A 17,279-nucleotide genomic window follows, 5' to 3' on the forward strand; every position below is an offset into this window, starting at 1 on the left:
AAAATAAAACAGCATCGTACGTCAGTAATTAGAATCTCGTACGGGTAGTATGAAAAAGCATCTCACCACTTCCATCAGATTATCAGCCGGCCACGCGCACATAAAAACTTCCAACAATGCAGTCCCAGCCATCAATGCAAACTGCACTTTTACCAAGGGTGGTTGTCGCTGATCAAACAAATATTAATTCGTTTTATCTTTCAAGTGTACCCGGATTTAACAGTAGAGTATACTTACGCCGATAATATTGAGACCGCAGAAAACAAGTGGTAAAGTGGCTATTAATGTCGTACAAATAACCGTATACTGAATAACATTGACCACTTCCTTCGCGTAACTGGAAAGACATTACCGTCTCAACAGCTATTCCGAAAATACTTGAAACGCTTATGGCACACACAACAGCATTTACTTGCCCACTCCTCCGACCAAACGTGTTTCGTACCTTCTTACGCGGTAATACTTTTGCACGCACTGTCTCAATGTCTCGACATCGTGTACAGCGCGAAACTCCACCATTGAAATTTCGAATCGCGCTGCCGCGAAAAGCAAAAGCAGCGCAGCGAACACGTTCGTGCAAACGATCGAAGCGCACTGCAAACCGACGTAACTATGATGCAAGAAAATTGTGGTCCTCAGAGGTTCGTAATCGACGGGAAACGGGTATTCCGCGTCTACTGGAAACGGCTGAGATATGAACAGGGTTCCTATAACGAAGGCAATCACGGTCGTGTAAAACCACGTAGCAGCAGTCCCGTAAAACTTTGAATACTTGTCCACGTATTGCTGTAGGACAGATCTTTCGTACGGCTTTGCATTCGCGCAATACTCCGTCATTTGTTGGACCAACCTCTGCAACACGTCGCTTCGGTAACACTGAGAAGGATTAATCAATCGAACTACTTGTCGGTACGTTGACGCAGGTTTTACCTGAGTCCGATCGTAATGAAGAACGTTGAAAACCGTCTGGACCAGGATTTGACTTAAAGCATCGATGAAGCAAACCACTTTGGTCAAGATGATCATATTATTCCAGTTTATGTAGATCGAGTACAACAGCGGGAGAAAAAGTGTTAAAACGCTGAGGACCGTTACGACTCTCTGGACGTTGAAACGCAGAACCTGAAGTCTGGTGGCGGTCGGTGGTAGTGGCCAAGAACAGTTTAGAGTTACGCAGAGCCGTGTGAATTCTATAGCTTTCTCCGGCGTTGCGTTTTCGAACATAACGCAAAACGAAATAAGCGCAACGCGCTCTTCGAGATTCACTTTGGACGTTAAAAAATGACAGGAACGAAAATCGATGCGTTTCAAACTATTGGAACGATTTATTATACGTTTGTTGCAGAATGAGTCAGTGCAGTGTACCCGAGCACTCTATATCGTTCTACAAGAGGAGCAATCAATGAAAGAGAACTATAACGAATACAGTATCCAAAAATAATGCGGAGGGATGTTAGTATGCATTTATTACCTCGCACACTTGGAGAATTCTATAACAATGATTAAGGTACCGGTGTGTTTTGCATATTACACCTAGTAATGATAGCTGTAAGTGTTATCCTCCGTTTCCGGGTGTAGTTTGCCTTGCACGACGATTACGACGGGCGTTACTTGGCGTGCGAATAATTCGTGTACTGCTGTTATATCTTCATATGTATTGATAACTTAGAGTGAATGCAAATAATATGGAACATTACTTGAATTGAGAGAACCAAATTGTTTCTGCATTTACGTAAATTATTTCTTTATGGATAGGGGGTAGTTGCTTTGTCTTTTGAGCTACAGTTAAAAATCTGTCGTTGAAAGGTAAAGAATTTGGTGATCGTTTACTTTAAATGTCTGTCACAGCGACTTTACTACTTTGGAAAAGACTGGTGCAAACATTTGTTCGGACTACGAAGTAGCATATGGTAAGAAGTATTTTGAAAATACATGACATTGCGTGGAATAATTCGTGTATTATTAATGTACATGTTTTAAGAACATATTTGGTTACCGTTTTCATTTACTAGACCCTTCGTTGTTTAAAACGTCATACATCGTTGGCGGTTCCAACCATGATACGCACTGCTGTGAAGTAGGAGAATGCTTTGTATAGATACTGAAAATAATGAAATGTTCTGATTCGATCGATGCCACAATTTTTTTAGCCATATAAGGTAAAAAATTACCATTGTGTAATAGGACAACGAAAGGTTTGGCAGAATGCCGCTGATTCGAATGGCTACGAGTTTATGAGACCTCAGTATGATATAAAAAATCTTTTTCTGCATTCGAGTGTCCCATTTGTACCACTCTGTGTCGTAAGCGACCACGGCAGTCTTTGCACTCTTGATTTAAAGAAAACGAGAAATATAGGTTTGCACTCTAACTTTAACAAAGCGTAAATCTAGCGTTAAAATCGTGGATGTGATTATTTTAATTACCATGTGTATGAGATTATCAGCCGGCCAAGCGTACATAAATAATTCCAAACTAGCGCTGAACACCACGAGGGCGTATAAAGCTTTCAATGGTAACGGTTGATTCTGTTTTTCAGAAAATTCCGGAAATTGGTCAGGCCCGTCCGGCCGCTTTGTGGTTCACGAAACACGGAGGAGCTACTTACGGTGACTAAATTTAAACTTCCAAATATCACCGCCAAGTTTGTCGTCGCTACCGTTGCCAAAACTAGAACTATGACGGATTTGTGTACTTCCCTCGTATATCTGAAATTCGACGAGCCACGTAAGATGTTTGTTTTACGTAATTATTTCAGAATTAAACGATAAACGATCACGAAGCTTTTAATGAAGTGTATCCGTCGTTTACCTCAAGAGTTTTCCGTGATTTTCTATGCAGTCGTTGAGGTCGCGATCGGACTTAGCTGCCCGCAGTTGCGTTGCCAAAAGCTCGAATCTAGCCGTCACGTATCGCAAAAGAAGAGCAAACTGAGCATCGACGGCCATGCCAGCGGAGGCCTGGAAACCAACTAGCGACTGATGTAAGAAGATAATACTTTTAATTGGTTGGCGTTCCACCGAGAACGGGTATTTCGCATGCGTAGGAAACGTTTGCCGCGTGTACAGCGGACCACTTATAACGAACATCGTGATCATGAAACACCAGAACGTGTAAACGCCATGGAAGCATTTGTATTTGTCGACGTGATGCTGGAGAACAAGTTTTTCATCTTTGGTCGCGTGTTTGCAGAAATCCTCCATGTCGAAGAACAAAGTCTGAAAGTATCTAAATTTGCGTTCGCCAAATTTCAGAGAAATTCGTTGATAGTCTGCCAAAGAAGCTGTCGACTTACTTGAAACTGTCTCTGCTGCAGGCGACAGACTGTCATTTTAATCATCACTTGGGCGACAGCCGCGAAAAGACTTACGGTTTTCCCAAGAATTATGGGTTCCTTACGGAACTCGTAAATCGCGCTTAATAGCGGCAAAAGCAACAAGAACGCACTAGCGAATAACGTGTACCACAATGTATTGAAAATTGCAACTTGAGTTTTAGGAGCTAGAAGCGACGGTGGCCAAGAACATACCAGACTCACGCTGTATTTCGTGAACTTGATCGCTTTCTCTGGCGTCACGAAGAACCCCATGACCGTCAAAGTATGAAAATGATTGACACGGTACAGGACAACAGAAGTAATTGTATTATTCACTTACCATTCATTTCATTTTAATATTCATATTTCACTTACTGCTCATAGGATATCGAACAAACAAAACAAGAATTATTTTCTCGTTGTTAAATTCTACGTAAAAATTATACGAAAATTTGCACTTTCGATTTTGAAAAGTTTAAAGGATCACGTGGTGCCAGAGACTCGTACTAAAACACAAACCTTTAACATTATTTTTCGTATCAATTTTCTCTTATTAAACGATTATAACATCCGTCGTCATCGGTTTAAAACCACGCTGTAGTTCCTGTTGCGAACTTCATCGAACGGTAGATAACATTAATAAATAACGCGTTGCGCCGCATGCTGTGTAATCAAGATGCATTGCTGGTTATAATAATTTTATTGCCTCGTGAGAACACGGCACGTTCCGCGAGTTCATAGAATTTGCGCAATTTCAACCGCCTGTTGCCAGGTACTTGGTTCAAATTACCGAGAAAAGGGTATAGAAGAAAATGTGGAAAATGCTGCGCAGTGCGCTGTTAACGGTGTAAGCTAATAGAATGTTTCGCGCAAAATATCGCTGGTGGAAAAGAACAGCATGGTGAAACAAACGGAGCTGTTCTCCTTGAAAACGAAATTTCAGTCTAACATAATTTACAGCCGTGTTTTACACCTCATAAAAGAACATTTCGTTACGAGACCGTTCGACCTAAGAACAATCGCACAAACAGCGCTACTGACAGCTCAATTTTCTGCTACAAGGTATTGTTTGACAAGGAAATCACATCTATTTTACATTAAAAATCACAATTCATCGAGACGTAAAGTAAACGATGTTTTGTTATCAAGACTAGCACAGTCAGTCAGTTTAATTCACACACGAGTATAATAATTGATTAAATAACTCGGAGCCACAGTACTTTGAAAAATAATAAAAAATTTTCTACATGTAAAAGATTTAGTGGCCATACAAATTCTTATTCCTCTAAGATGGAATTGTCATTTGTGTCAGCTTTTTCTTAGAGATTCTCTATTTCGCTTGACGCTTAAAATTATTGGACGTTAACGATTTTCTCGCGTCGCAGAAAAGCAATTAACGTCGCCACTTATTTCCCAACTGGCGACAGTCAGTAATTTCAAACAGCAAACAAATGATCGAGACAAGTTTATAAACAAAATGTATTCCGTATCTTCTATTTTAGGATACATCTGACTAGAGTACGCATCTACTTTGAGGTAGCACTACTCAACAAATCATTCGCGTACAACAGTGTGACTAACATTATCCATCCTCATTCACTACGAGCCTCAAAGCAGTAAAGATGGAAAATGCATTTGAGACGTACTGAAACATTAAATAATATCAGTTAGCATCAAGATGCAACAGACTAGCTTCAACGAAAACATTTATATACCGAACAATAATATTTCAACGACAGGACCGGAATGATGCACGCGAGGCTAATGGCTACTGGCTCTTGAGGCATCAAAGACAGTAGCAAATTCTTTTGCAACCTCACAGATCCATCGTACCATGTTGACTCGTAGAAGCTTCGGATAGCGTTTTCACTCTGGTGGTAAAAAGATATTAAACGATACTAATTATAATTTTGTACAGGTAATATGAAAAAGCATCTCACCATTTCCATCAGATTATCAGCCGGCCATGCGCACATGAAAACTTCCAACAATGCAGTCCCAGCCATGAATGCGAACTGCACTTTTACCATGGGCGGCTGTCGCTGTTTACACAAATATTATTTTGTTTTATCTTTCGATCGGGATGCTAGACTCTGGGTCCATTTTGGAACTGCACGACTCTGAAAGAAACAGTTTGAATGGGTCCAAATGGACCCGGAGTCCATCGCAGTAGAGTATACTTACACCGATAATGTTGAGACCGCAGAGAACAAGTGGTAAAGTGGCCATTATTGTCGTATAAATAGCCGTATACTGAATAACATTGACCACTTCCTGCGCGTAACTGGAAAGACATTACCGTCTCAACAGCTATTCCGAATATACTTGAAACGCTTGTGGCACACACAACAGCATTTACTTGCCTTCCGCGTCGACAAAACGAATCTCATACCTTCTCACGCGGTAATACTTTTGCACGCACTGTCTCAATGTCTCGACGTCGTGTACAGCGCGAAACTCCACCATTAAAATTTCGAATCGCGCTGCCGCGAAAAACAAAAGCAGCGCAGCGAACACGTTGATGCACACGACGGCAGCGCACTGCATCACGACGTAACCATGATGCAAGAAAATTGTGGTCTTCAGAGGTTCGTAGTCGACGGGGAACGGGTATTCCGCGTCTACTGGAAACGGCTGAGATATGAACAGGTTTCCTACGACGAAGAAAGCCGCAGTCGTGTAAAACCACATCGCAGCAATCCCGTAAAACGTTGAATATTTTTTCACGTACTGTTGTAGGATTGATCTTTCGAAAGACGTTGCGTTCGCACAGTACTCTGTCATTTGTCGGACTAACGCCTGCAACGCGTAGCTGCAGTTACATTATTTTACAAAGCTTTATGCTCGCAGATTTTACCTGAATCCGATCATAGTGAAGAACGCTGAAGACCGTCTGGCCGAGGATGTGAAAGAGAGCATCGATGAAGCACGCCACCCTGGTCAGGATGATCGAGTCGTCCCAGTTTATGTAGATCGAGTACAATAGCGGGAGAACCAGTGTAAAAACGCAAGAGATCGTTAGAAATCTGAAGGCTTTGAAATAGAGCACCTGAGATTTGGTGGCAGTCGGCGGTAGTGGCCAAGAACAGTTTAGGGCTATGCTGAGCCGAGTAAAGTGTATGGCTTTTTCCGGCGTTACGTTTTCGAACATGATGCAAAGAGAAATAAGCACAAGAATCTTTATACCAATTCGTGCACTTTGAGATTAATTTGAAACGATGAGAAAAAATACGACCAGGAATCGTTTCTCGCGTAATTTGTCCGTGCTATGTACTCGAGTATTCGATATCGCTCGACAAGGAGCGCTATCAGTAAAAGAGAACTACGATGAATACCGTTTAGAAAGAAAATGTCGGGAGATGTTAGTATACATTTATTACCTCGCACACTTGGAGAATTCTATAACAATGATTAATGTACCGGTGTGTTTTGCATATTACACCTAGCAATGATAGCTGTAAGTGTGATTTGCCACTTCCGGGTATAATTTGCCATGCGCGACGATTGCGATGGGTGTTACTTGACCTGTGAATAATTCGTATACTGCTCCTATCTCTTCATACGTATTGATAACTTAGGGAAAACGCAAATAGTATGGAACATTACTTGAAATATAAGAATCAAATTGTTTCTGTAATTACCCGCGAATTTTCGAGACTCCATAAGGTGATAGAACAGTAGAAAGTCTATAGAATTCTTGGGAACTCTTTGGTCTATAGAGGAACTCGGTTTGTGTTGCCTCTTGGTCATTCCTGGATATTTTCTGGACCGCTGACATTGATGTCAACATCACTGTTAATCATCGATGATCATAAATTGACCATTGAGTAACCAACGATCATTTAAAACCATCGCGAAGTCGACGACTAAAGCCTCTTCACAAGACTGCTAAAGGGGTAAGTGTTAATATTTTTCGATGAAATTAAAAAATTTCAAATTGTTGTAAAAAAATTATTTTTGGCTGCGGAGGCCAATTACAATCATTTTTGGTCAATAGATATAACCCCGAAATCCTACGCAGTCTTGAGAAAAAAAATCATTACCGAAAATATAATATGTCTGACCATACCATTGATATGTTTCACTGAAATTTTGTCCGCATCTTTAAAACGTCATAACTTCTGAACGGATTGGACGATTTTAATGTTTAAAAAAGCAAACTACGCGTATTTTAATGGAGAATATGTACAAATCGCAAAAATAATCGAAAAGTTGGTCCTTGACCCCGCAAAATGAGAAAACCCCCATAAAAATGATTCAATTTTCAAACAGCCATAATTCCTACCATAGTGGATATATTTCAATGAAACTTTTTTCTGAAGTAGAGCTCATGGGTACCTACAAAAAGTATTAGACAACTTTTCTATAGGGCATCAAACAAAGTTACTAAAAATCAAAAACGAATTTTTAAGAAAAATCGACAGGGAGTAGGTGCCTCAATTTTTCGGCGAAAAAAAATTTTTTCAAATCGTTTGAAAAATATTATTTTTGGTTGCAGGGGTCAGTTACAATCATTTTTGGTCAATAGACATACCCCCGAAATCCTACTCAGTTTCGAGAAAAAAATTTAGTAGTTTGATAAATTTTTCGGCAAAATTAAAAAATTTCAAATGGTTCTAAAAAAAATATTTTCAGTTGCGGGGGTCAATTACAATCATTTTTGGTGAATAGACATACCCCCGAAATCCTACTCAGTTTCGAGAAAAAAATTCAGTAGTTTGATAAATTTTTCGGCAAAATTAAAAAATTTCAAATGGTTCTAAAAAAAATATTTTCAGTTGCGGGGGTCAATTACAATCATTTTTGGTGAATAGACATACCCCCGAAATCCTATGCACTTTCGAGAAAAAAATTCGAGGATGTGCTGAAATTTTTTGCAAAATTGAAAAGTTTCAAATCATTCTAGAAAAATTACTTTTGGTTGCGGGGGTTAATGGCAATCATTTTTGGTTATACAGGTACCCTCGGAATTCTATGGGATTTCGAGATAATAATTAGTATAATGTATCAGCGTGTATTAAAAGTGCATAAACTTTAAACACTCGCAGTTCCGAAGCCACTCATGTTTTTTGCATAATGGAGCCATTGTTGGAAGCGGCAAATCTTCCTCTTGAAAATGGTTTTTGGTTTTTGGCGATCGGACTTTCCGTTTTCGAGATATCGTAATTTATGTAAAAGGTAATTTTTCTTAATTCGACCATCGCTGTCTCCGTCTAACGCGTCGCGTCGGACCTCCTTGTCGCACGTTGACCCACTGACCGAGTGAATGAGTGATGTCACGTTTACTATTTACTACGGTCACGTGCCGTCAACGGCCTTGATAAGGTCGTAGTAAACAAACGCTTCGTATCCTTATATCTTCGAAACTAGCCACCGCATCGACGCGGAACTAAAATTGCTATATCTCGGGAACTAATAAAGCTATCGACTTGTTCGAACGCTCATTTTAAAGGGCATTTCATCCTCTATTATATGAACATATAAACTATTATAATTTTTGCTGCCTTCTATGTTTATTTAAACATTTATTTTAACGTTATATACCTAAAGCAGTTTCAGCAACTCCTATTGATCGTATAACTAGTGTACGATGAAACTGGGCCATAAATTGTTTATTTAATTGAAAATGAATTTAAATTTAAATACAGGGTGTTTGTGTAGTTTCTAGCCAGCACTTTTTCTTAAATAGTTGTGTTCTTTAGAAGTAGCTACGGCAAACAACGTGTATTTTTGTGAAGAATATGTAGAAATTCAGGTTGGTATGGCAGTCAGAGCGGGCCACGAAAGTCCATAAGGTGAAATGTCTACTCGTATACCTCGTCTGTGACATAATGTGTGGCCAGAAATGTCTACTGTGGATAAGACTGAATTTACCTTTCAGTGGCAACATACCAGCGATCGATGGTGTACGACATTATCCGCCGATAGTAACTGCGCGAGAAGTTTCCGAAGGCAAGTGTACAACTGTACTACCACAGACAAGGTGTACGAGTAGACCTTTCACCTAATGTATTTTTTCGGCCCGTTTCTCTGGTAGTGAGACAGAAAATTAAATTACAGAAATTTTATTATTTTTTAACGGAATGAAAGCTGTACGGTTCATAATTGGACATTAATCGATTAATTTCATTGGAGTAATCAATCGATTAAGATTATTTAAAAATTTCAAGATTATTAAAATAGCTAAGGATGTATCTCAATGATACGTATACCGCAACTCACATGTATTTACGCATGGACAGCTTCGAGAATTCAAGAAAGAAGGCGAATGGGTGTCTTTCTTTCTTGCTTTCGAAACAGCTGAAATCCGAGGTAAAGAATAGACTTATCGTTAGTGGGATGAACGTTATCGCTGTACCACGAGTGTCTTATAACATAAGATACTCTCCTTCAAAGTGGAACAAAATGTTAAAAAGACCATGCATCAAATTGTAAGGGGATCCTCGTAAGAAGGCTTTAATCTTCGTAATAGTTTTAATGGGTCGATGATCAGCAATGACTAACTTATGGTCACTGGTGGTCAACAGTGAGGTGGACATCAAGGTCAGCGGTCCAGTGAAGATCCAGAAATGGTCAAGAGGTGGGACCAATCGAAATAGTATTGTTCTCTAGACCAAGCGGTTCTTAACACTTCACGTTGACACTGTCTCCCCACTCTTCGACTTCCCCACTAGAAGACTACCGCTGGACAAATTCTTCAGTACCCCTGGAGCATCCAGGGGGATCGGGTCTCGCGGGCCTAAGTCAGGCCATTCGTGGAGTGCTGACCACTGGGGGGACCAGGAGTGACCAGGACTGACCAGGACTGACCAGAACTGACCAGCAGTGACCAGAACTGACCACTACTGACCAGTGCTGACCAGTGGAGATCCGATGACTGACCACTACTGACCACTACTGACCAGTGCCGGACCGTGATGACCACTGGTAAGAACTATTTAAAATTGCTCTCCCCACTTCTATTTTGTCGTTTGATACCAATTCAACGTTATGGAACTGTCTAACGCGTTTGCTAAATTACGAATCGTTTCTTATGTTACAGCTGGACCTCTGGTGCTGCTTCCTTCGTAATGGTAACTAATGCTCAACAAGTAGTAAGTTCACTTTACTTGTTTATGTTATTATCACAGAATTGACCAGTTTATTTTATTTGTTTGGTCATAATTAGGTGTTGTTTTACTGTCCGGTTTTATCTGGTTATTATGTTTTCCTCCTCTATTTCTATTTCTGACTTATTTTTTGAATTGACATAATTGTGTTGGATCATGTACCATTTTTGTTTCCATACTATCTTATGTATTTTGTTTGTATATTATTTCATGAATTTCGATGTCACTAATTAGAATAAGATTTTTATTCTTATTGTATTTCGCTAAGATATTTTGTTTGATTCTTGGGTATTTTCATTCTTTTATTTCATCGTTGGATTTTCAATTCTGCGTTGGATTTTCAATCTGTTTCTGTTCGTCTTTGAAGTTTGTATGGTTCTTCGGACAATTTTTGTAATCATTCGCTATTTTACTTCGACTTTATACTCTCGTTACGCAAGTATAGGTAGAATACTTGGTTCGTAACATGTGTAAATTTTGTACATTTCTTTAGGTAGGTCTAGCATCGAGAATCTTATAGATTCTCACTTTTAGGTATATCAACACGACAAATTATTCCATTGCTTCGTCTAGTTTGCATGGTGGTTATTAAATTTCCTTTCGTATGTCACTAATATGTGTATCAATTTTAGTTTCAGATTATTCGCAGGGACATCGAGGGAGTACGCCACATCCGCCGAGGGACATTTAATTCTAAGTCGGTTAGATTTAAGCTTCGTCGCGAATCTTAAAATTAACGTCGAAGATTTTTTTATTCTACATATTTCTGTGTTCTACCAAGCAATTATTCAATAAGTAGCTTCTCGTTTTCTCGTTCCCTCGTTCCTAGCTTCGGTCACCGCTGTTTCATCGATTGAAACATGTGACCGGCCGTGTATCTGGTCCGAAAGATCTAATCGCCTTCCCTTGGTAAGCTTGATTGAGGGAAAACGGCACTTCGCTGGAAGGTGTGGAGTTTCCGTATTCTGCGGAAACGCATACCTTCCAGCGGAAGTCGACCCTGTCTCAGGTACTCTCTCTTTGTCAGACAGCCTAAGTCGGGTCCTTCGGGCTCCCGGCGGGTTGCGTTGGAGAAATGGAGACCTCGATTCGGGGTTGCAGTTCTCTGTTTTCTTGTTGAGATCGAGTTAGCAAGGGCAGTAGGTTCGATCCTCGGATCAGCTGCACGGTACAGCATCGCGTCGCGTCGCGTCGCGTATCCCACGATTTAGCTTCATCCCTCTTTTTAACCATATAATTGCTTGGTAGAACATCCAAGGAACTTTGTTTCCTTCTATCGTCCGAATTTTAGCTTCAACTTGATTAGACTTGAGCTTCGACGTTAATTTTAAGTCCCTATTGTATGCGTCTCCCAATATTGCCAAGTAATTATTTAACAAGTAGCTTCTCTCGACTCGTTCTCTCGTTTCTTGCTTCGGTCACCACTGTTTCGTCGAACGAAACATGTGATCGGCCGTCCAGTTTGTCCGAAAGATCTAGTCGCCTGCCAATGATAGATCGATTTCTAGAAATAGAAATCAATCTACCAAGGGTAGTGTTGATTCGATCCGAAGATCTGCTGCACGGTTCAGCATCGCGTCGCGTCGCGTCTCCAACAATTTAGCTTCATCCCTTTTTAAACAAAATAATTACTTGGCATGACTAATCTAGTTTCTAAGGATGTAAAAGGGAGATCGATGGAACTTGGATTCCATCCATCTCCCTTCGGGTCTCCATTCGCAGCAACCTCCTCGTGGTGAGACCTGGGTAATATTATTTACATTTAATTAATAATCGTATCACTCTTAGCTGGGTAATGCAATTATTAATTAAAAATTAAATAATATTAGCAAATTGGCTGCGATCCGCCTTGCATAGGTCATCATGAATATAGAGTTTCTTCGCTAGGTTAGTTTTGATTCTCATTGATTCATCAAAGATTCTAGAGCTACACTACATTACAGCTGTCCGCCCATCAATACTAATTCAGTGAATAGTGTGTCAACTGACCACCATCCATGAGAATTTTCAGGTCGGTATGGCAGTCAAATTGGGCCACGAAAGTTCATAAGGTGTAAGGTCTATTCGTATACATCGTCTGTGGTACTACTTCTGTAGTTGCAACTACAACTTGTAATTACTTTTCTTTTTTATTTCTTCAGAGGTTGTTCGAGATTCGGCACTGACGTGCGTTTCACGTTTAATATTGATGACAGTGGTCGTTCGATGACATTATATTTTCCATTTCATTCTCGTTCTAGTCAAGCGTAATCCGTAGAAACTTTACATATATACGAACGTCAGGTAAGAGTTACAACTCCTACAACTCGCAACGAGCGGCTGTGAAATTCCTGAGTAAGCTTTTCGCTGGGCATAAAACCCGCCCGGCCTCGTACCTTAAAGAAACGTTTCAAATTTGCAATGCGACGAGAGAACGCCGCGGCGAGCCAGCGACAAGCCTTTTCCGATCATAATCCGCGGAAGTTCGAGGCCGTATTAAACTTTATATTACCATTCGCGCTATAAGAGTTTTATGTACATGGTTTATACTGTCACGCCTGGCCCCACCCACCGGGCGACACGAATTTACGAGCGACGTTCCGTCGCGCACGATCGTACGATATTCTTCTTTTTTCTTGTCGTGTTCCACCAACATGAAGACGTCTCTATTGATTCGCGACAGGGTCACGTAAATCGGCTACGTTCCCGAAAATGCGTCCATAGCATATGTGATCTTCCACGGTAATCGAATTGCGGAAGAACTGATTCCACCTTCACTCGCTACACTGTGAGGTGAAATGCATCGCTCGACTTGCGAAAAAAATATCCTTTTTAAATTATTCGCCTTTTACCGTAATATTTTTTTAAATACAATTAGGAAAGGGTAAACTTAGATAGGAACACAAGGCGATTCCAATGCAAAGGTGATCGTGAAACGATCAAAAAGTCAATTTTCGCGGAGATTGAAGTGTTGGAATAAATCGACGAAACATATTATCGACAATTTGCTTGATCCGGTGATGTAGCAGCCGGCAAACGAATCGGAAAACATCGCGATTCCCAGTGTCGCGTTATAATATGATAAATTCTGCCGATCGATTTGCTCGCCCATACGGATATTCCATTATACGAAACGATGAGCTCCGCGCATAAACAAACGAGGACGACTGGCGTTTGGCGGTCGACGTTTTTATTTCCCGATCCGATTCCGCACCGGTAGAAAATTATTATGTATTCAGTAGCCGGCGTTAACGGACATGGTTCGGTGTGCGACCCTTGTTATCCAAACCGGTGCACTCCGTTATCCCTGAAATAATCGGCTCGACGCACACTGGGGCAAAATCCCCAAAACGTGATCTAAATGTGTAATTATGAAATTCTGAATATAATCCCGATTGTGATCCACGACGAAACTAAACATTCGTGGTCCCTTTTGGGCTCGTTCACAAATTATCGCGGTCGCTTCTCCTTTGTCGTTACTACTCCGCATAGTCGAATTGCATCCAAAAATCACTCTCAGGACACAGGACTTCTCTGAATGCATGTAAAATATCTGCAAATGTAATTCGAATGATTTTAGTTCGATAGACAAAGAGATGAAAGCCAGTGATATGTATAGTTATAGCTGGGGATTGCGTTGAGAAATAGGAGAACTGTGTCATCCGTTGCACGAACCATGTTAAAATAGCAGTAGTGTCACTTCACTTATTGAATGACCCTCGTAATCTCCCAATGGAATTTATAAAACATCGCGACTCTTATCTTGATTCCACCTGAAAGCCATGTTGCCGACATTTGTTTTTTCATTTAAGCACGTTTGTGCATATCTATTTTACTTGCTGTTGTTCTTCGATCGAAATTAGTTCTGGAGGGTAAAAACGAAAACGCATTTTATGTATTTTAGGCACGTTTATTATTATATGCTACACGATAACAATGATAACGAAAAAGAAACGACAAAGTCATAACGACGATTATCGTTGGAGGGCTGCGGAAGTTTACGGTTGGCGATCTCTCGTTCTCGTCGTTCGCCAGTCGTAAAACTTGGATCGATCGAGGCTTCGCTGTTTATTCTCGCCGATTTTACGGTTAATATCTCTTTGCGGACGCTCGCGACACACGTGTGCGCGCCGTTTTACGATGCACGCGTAACGAGGGCGGAAAGTTTGTGTAACGACGACGATCGTTGTGTTTTGCATACGAGAGCCCCGATGAAATTGATAATCGCGGTCGGCTCGCATTCGCTTCGCTCGTTACGCTGAATTTACCGTTAAACTGCGTGGGATCGATTTTGCGAAAACTTGGATCCGTGGTCAGCCACGAATGTATATTGTTTTAGGTTTGTTTGTTCGGTTTGATGAATGATGGCTGGCGTTGATTTTATGTAACAATGCCGACAGATGTCCTGACAATATCGGTTGTCGTTTCTAGTAGATCTCGTCTTTCATTCCTTTGTCGAAGTATTTGCTGTGGAGGAGAAAAGCAAGATATTTTTAAACGAACCTTCTAATATTCTAAGAACTAAACCATTATCGAAATAATCGAAGTTGGGGTTTCGTTTTATTTTATATTTTGTGCCACGTATAGGAGTTCAATTTAAAGTAATATTGCAACACGATGAAGCGATCTAAAAGTAATTCGATCGTTTGATAGGCGGATGATATGCGTCGCAGATTAAACCGATAAAGCCAGGGACGAAGCGATTTCATTAGCTGACACGATTAACCTTATCGTTTCCAGAGCAAATGGTCTTTCATTAGTACAAAGTATATTGCCCGTTGCGTGACTTACAATCGATGGATATCGAGTAAAGGCAATACAAAAATGTATGCTTATCGCGTGTAACGACAGACGCTTTAGATCAGCGGTCTCTGTGACAAACAATTTTTGCTATACTTATTCTAATTCATTCTAGTTTGGGAAATTCTGTTTCAACCAGAAAAAAATCATAGAGAACATCTCTTGGTTATTTCAAATAGTACTTACTAAAAAATGGTCGTTGGAATGAGAATGATCAACACTATCCCAGCTGCACATACTGCTGACGATAAAAGAATTCCCACTTCACGTACCGGGGACTCCACAGTTCCCGGTTTGATCGTGGTTTGCTAGAAAATGTCACGAAACAAGTTAGCTAGAATTAATATTTTAATTTACGTCACTTGCAACAGGTGTGGGCTTCGAACATCTTAATTGTCTCTATTATTTTTGAAGACGCGAGCAACTTTATTTGCGAACGTTGTACGATCATAATATACTAGTAACAATTTAATCGTGGGTAGAGGCTATATTCTCTAGAGCTGCATATTTCGTTAGTTCGAATTACACGCGTCGCTTCGAAACAGAAAAAAATTTCATTTAGACATTAGTTTCGTATCTACGCTTCGTCGTGTTTGCGAGTCGAAGAGAGATGAATAAAACATGAATCACTCGACTGAGTTGGTATTCGACGAGGTTTTTATTTGTCGCGGAATACCGAGCAGCCTTGATCGAGTTTCGAAGAGTAACAGGGCTGATTAGGATTCCTGACGCGCATGCCGCGCAAGAAGGCGTTAATCCCTTAAGTAGTGATAACACAACGAAACTTTATAATCCAGTTTTCGACGCGTGTTCGCTCGAGCGCGGTCTCCGTCCTCCGTTTCGCCCTCGTTTCTGACACCGGCGCGCAACTACCCCTTTTGTTCTGTTTAACCGAACGCGAGGGCTAACGAGACAAACAAAATTCCCGCGGTTAGCCCATTCTCGCTTGCGAACAATCGGACAACGAATTAATTAAACCAGAGAAAACTTGGGCCATTTCCCGTGACTCGAGGAACGAATCATCCCTTAAAGGTGAATGGCAGACCTCAAGCCTGTCAAATATGGCTTCTAATGCGCGTTTAAAAGGGAGTTTGACAAATATTTTCACGAAACTGAAAACAAATGGTTCGAGTTGTTGTTGTTATTGATTAACGAAGAATAGAAAGAAATTTGATCGTCGAGGAATGCGTCCATGCTCGCGAAAGGTTGGTCAGCCGTTTCGCGCGGATAAAGCACGATTTCGACAGTCTCTGCTCCGATTTCTCGGAGATCTCGCGTGGAATCGGGCGCAACGATTTCCTGAGCTCGGTGGCCGACTTGTCCCACGGTTCTCATTAAAAGTTTTCCCCGGACAGGCTGGTTCTTCCGCCGCGGGCCGGCTTATTGTTTAACTTGCCTCGTTAGAATCGCTCGAGCCGAAAACGCAATATCGGCCGCATAAACAGTTTAATCGCGCGACAATCCGGCGGACTTTCGGCGCACGAAACTTTACGACACCGGAGCGCGCACGCGATCCGTTAGCTATACCAGTCGTCGAAAACAACGGAACTTTCGGCTTAAAGTTCGTCGGCGACGTTAAATATCTGACGGAGCCTACGAGTTTCCGAGCTCCCTGCGAATTTAACGCTCGTTTCCAGGACGACTGCTGCCTTGAGACGTTTAACTACGCGAACGTCTACCTATTTATTTATTCGCTATACCGGTAGAATAATAGAAAGTTCCGTGAAACCAAAACCGTTTAATTGCTATAATCAGTCGAGTTTAACGGGGTTAAGAATCTCTGTGACTGTTCCTTTGGACTCGGGAACCGAAACTTGAACTTCAAGAGTCGTTACACGACATCAGAAGCGAGAAGATAATGGGTTACGCGTGTAATTATCGAGTCCTTATCTGAACACGAGTCAGATAAGCGAGAATGTGAACGTACCTCAGTTTCTCTCGTCAGACAGAGCACAGCGCAGGGAAGCGCGAGCAAAAGTATAGTTCTTAGGAACATTTTGTCTGCCGATCGCGACGAATGAAGGACGACTGCGGAAAGTTCTTCCACCTGTCTTACGGTATTATCTTCCAAGGCA

The 17,279-nt window shown here is 41.0% G+C and overlaps 3 protein-coding genes and 1 long non-coding RNA gene across 4 annotated transcripts; all 4 read right to left on the reverse strand.

Moving 5' to 3' along the window:
• Positions 1-237: 237 nt before the first annotated feature.
• On the reverse strand, positions 238-3,589 carry LOC143341747 (odorant receptor 67a-like). Its single transcript, XM_076764897.1, has 7 exons — positions 3,296-3,589; positions 2,812-3,218; positions 2,609-2,708; positions 2,427-2,528; positions 2,172-2,330; positions 1,997-2,101; positions 238-337 (listed from the first exon to the last, which is right to left on the reverse strand). Exons 1-6 carry the CDS (start codon positions 3,587-3,589, stop codon positions 2,033-2,035), a joined length of 1,131 nt encoding a protein of 376 aa, XP_076621012.1. The 3' UTR covers positions 238-337; positions 1,997-2,032.
• On the reverse strand, positions 409-1,224 carry LOC143342074 (uncharacterized). The gene has a single exon (XM_076765557.1). It carries the CDS (start codon positions 1,222-1,224, stop codon positions 409-411), a length of 816 nt encoding a protein of 271 aa, XP_076621672.1.
• Positions 3,590-4,856: 1,267 nt separating the features above from the next.
• On the reverse strand, positions 4,857-6,467 carry LOC143342075 (uncharacterized). Its single transcript, XM_076765558.1, has 6 exons — positions 6,174-6,467; positions 5,709-6,115; positions 5,501-5,600; positions 5,257-5,358; positions 5,032-5,187; positions 4,857-4,961 (listed from the first exon to the last, which is right to left on the reverse strand). The coding sequence occupies exons 1-6, from the start codon at positions 6,465-6,467 to the stop codon at positions 4,899-4,901; spliced, it is 1,122 nt and encodes a 373-aa protein (XP_076621673.1). The 3' UTR covers positions 4,857-4,898.
• Positions 6,468-14,308: 7,841 nt separating this feature from the next.
• On the reverse strand, positions 14,309-17,279 carry LOC143341794 (uncharacterized). Its single transcript, XR_013079682.1, has 3 exons — positions 17,132-17,279; positions 15,391-15,512; positions 14,309-14,871 (listed from the first exon to the last, which is right to left on the reverse strand). It is a non-coding gene; the product is annotated as an uncharacterized LOC143341794 (long non-coding RNA).

Source organism: Colletes latitarsis, chromosome 5 (assembly GCF_051014445.1).
Source record: "Colletes latitarsis isolate SP2378_abdomen chromosome 5, iyColLati1, whole genome shotgun sequence".
NCBI lineage: Eukaryota > Metazoa > Arthropoda > Insecta > Hymenoptera > Colletidae > Colletes > Colletes latitarsis.

Excerpts from the sequence above, each read along its gene's own strand:
- LOC143342074 (XM_076765557.1), bottom strand. The coding sequence starts at position 1,224 with ATGTTCGAAAACGCAACGCCGGAGAAAGCTATAGAATTCACACGGCTC.
- LOC143342075 (XM_076765558.1), bottom strand. The coding sequence starts at position 6,467 with ATGTTCGAAAACGTAACGCCGGAAAAAGCCATACACTTTACTCGGCTC. Across the intron at positions 5,601-5,708 it reads AAGTATTACCGCGTGAGAAG|TTACGCGCAGGAAGTGGTCA; the intron begins GTATGAGATTCG and ends ATGTCTTTCCAG. Across the intron at positions 5,188-5,256 it reads CTGATAATCTGATGGAAATG|AGTGAAAACGCTATCCGAAG; the intron begins GTGAGATGCTTT and ends TTTTACCACCAG.
- LOC143341747 (XM_076764897.1), bottom strand. The coding sequence starts at position 3,589 with ATGGGGTTCTTCGTGACGCCAGAGAAAGCGATCAAGTTCACGAAATAC. Across the intron at positions 3,219-3,295 it reads TGCAGCAGAGACAGTTTCAA|ACTTTGTTCTTCGACATGGA; the intron begins GTAAGTCGACAG and ends AGATACTTTCAG. Across the intron at positions 2,529-2,608 it reads GAAGTTTAAATTTAGTCACC|AATCAACCGTTACCATTGAA; the intron begins GTAAGTAGCTCC and ends TCTGAAAAACAG.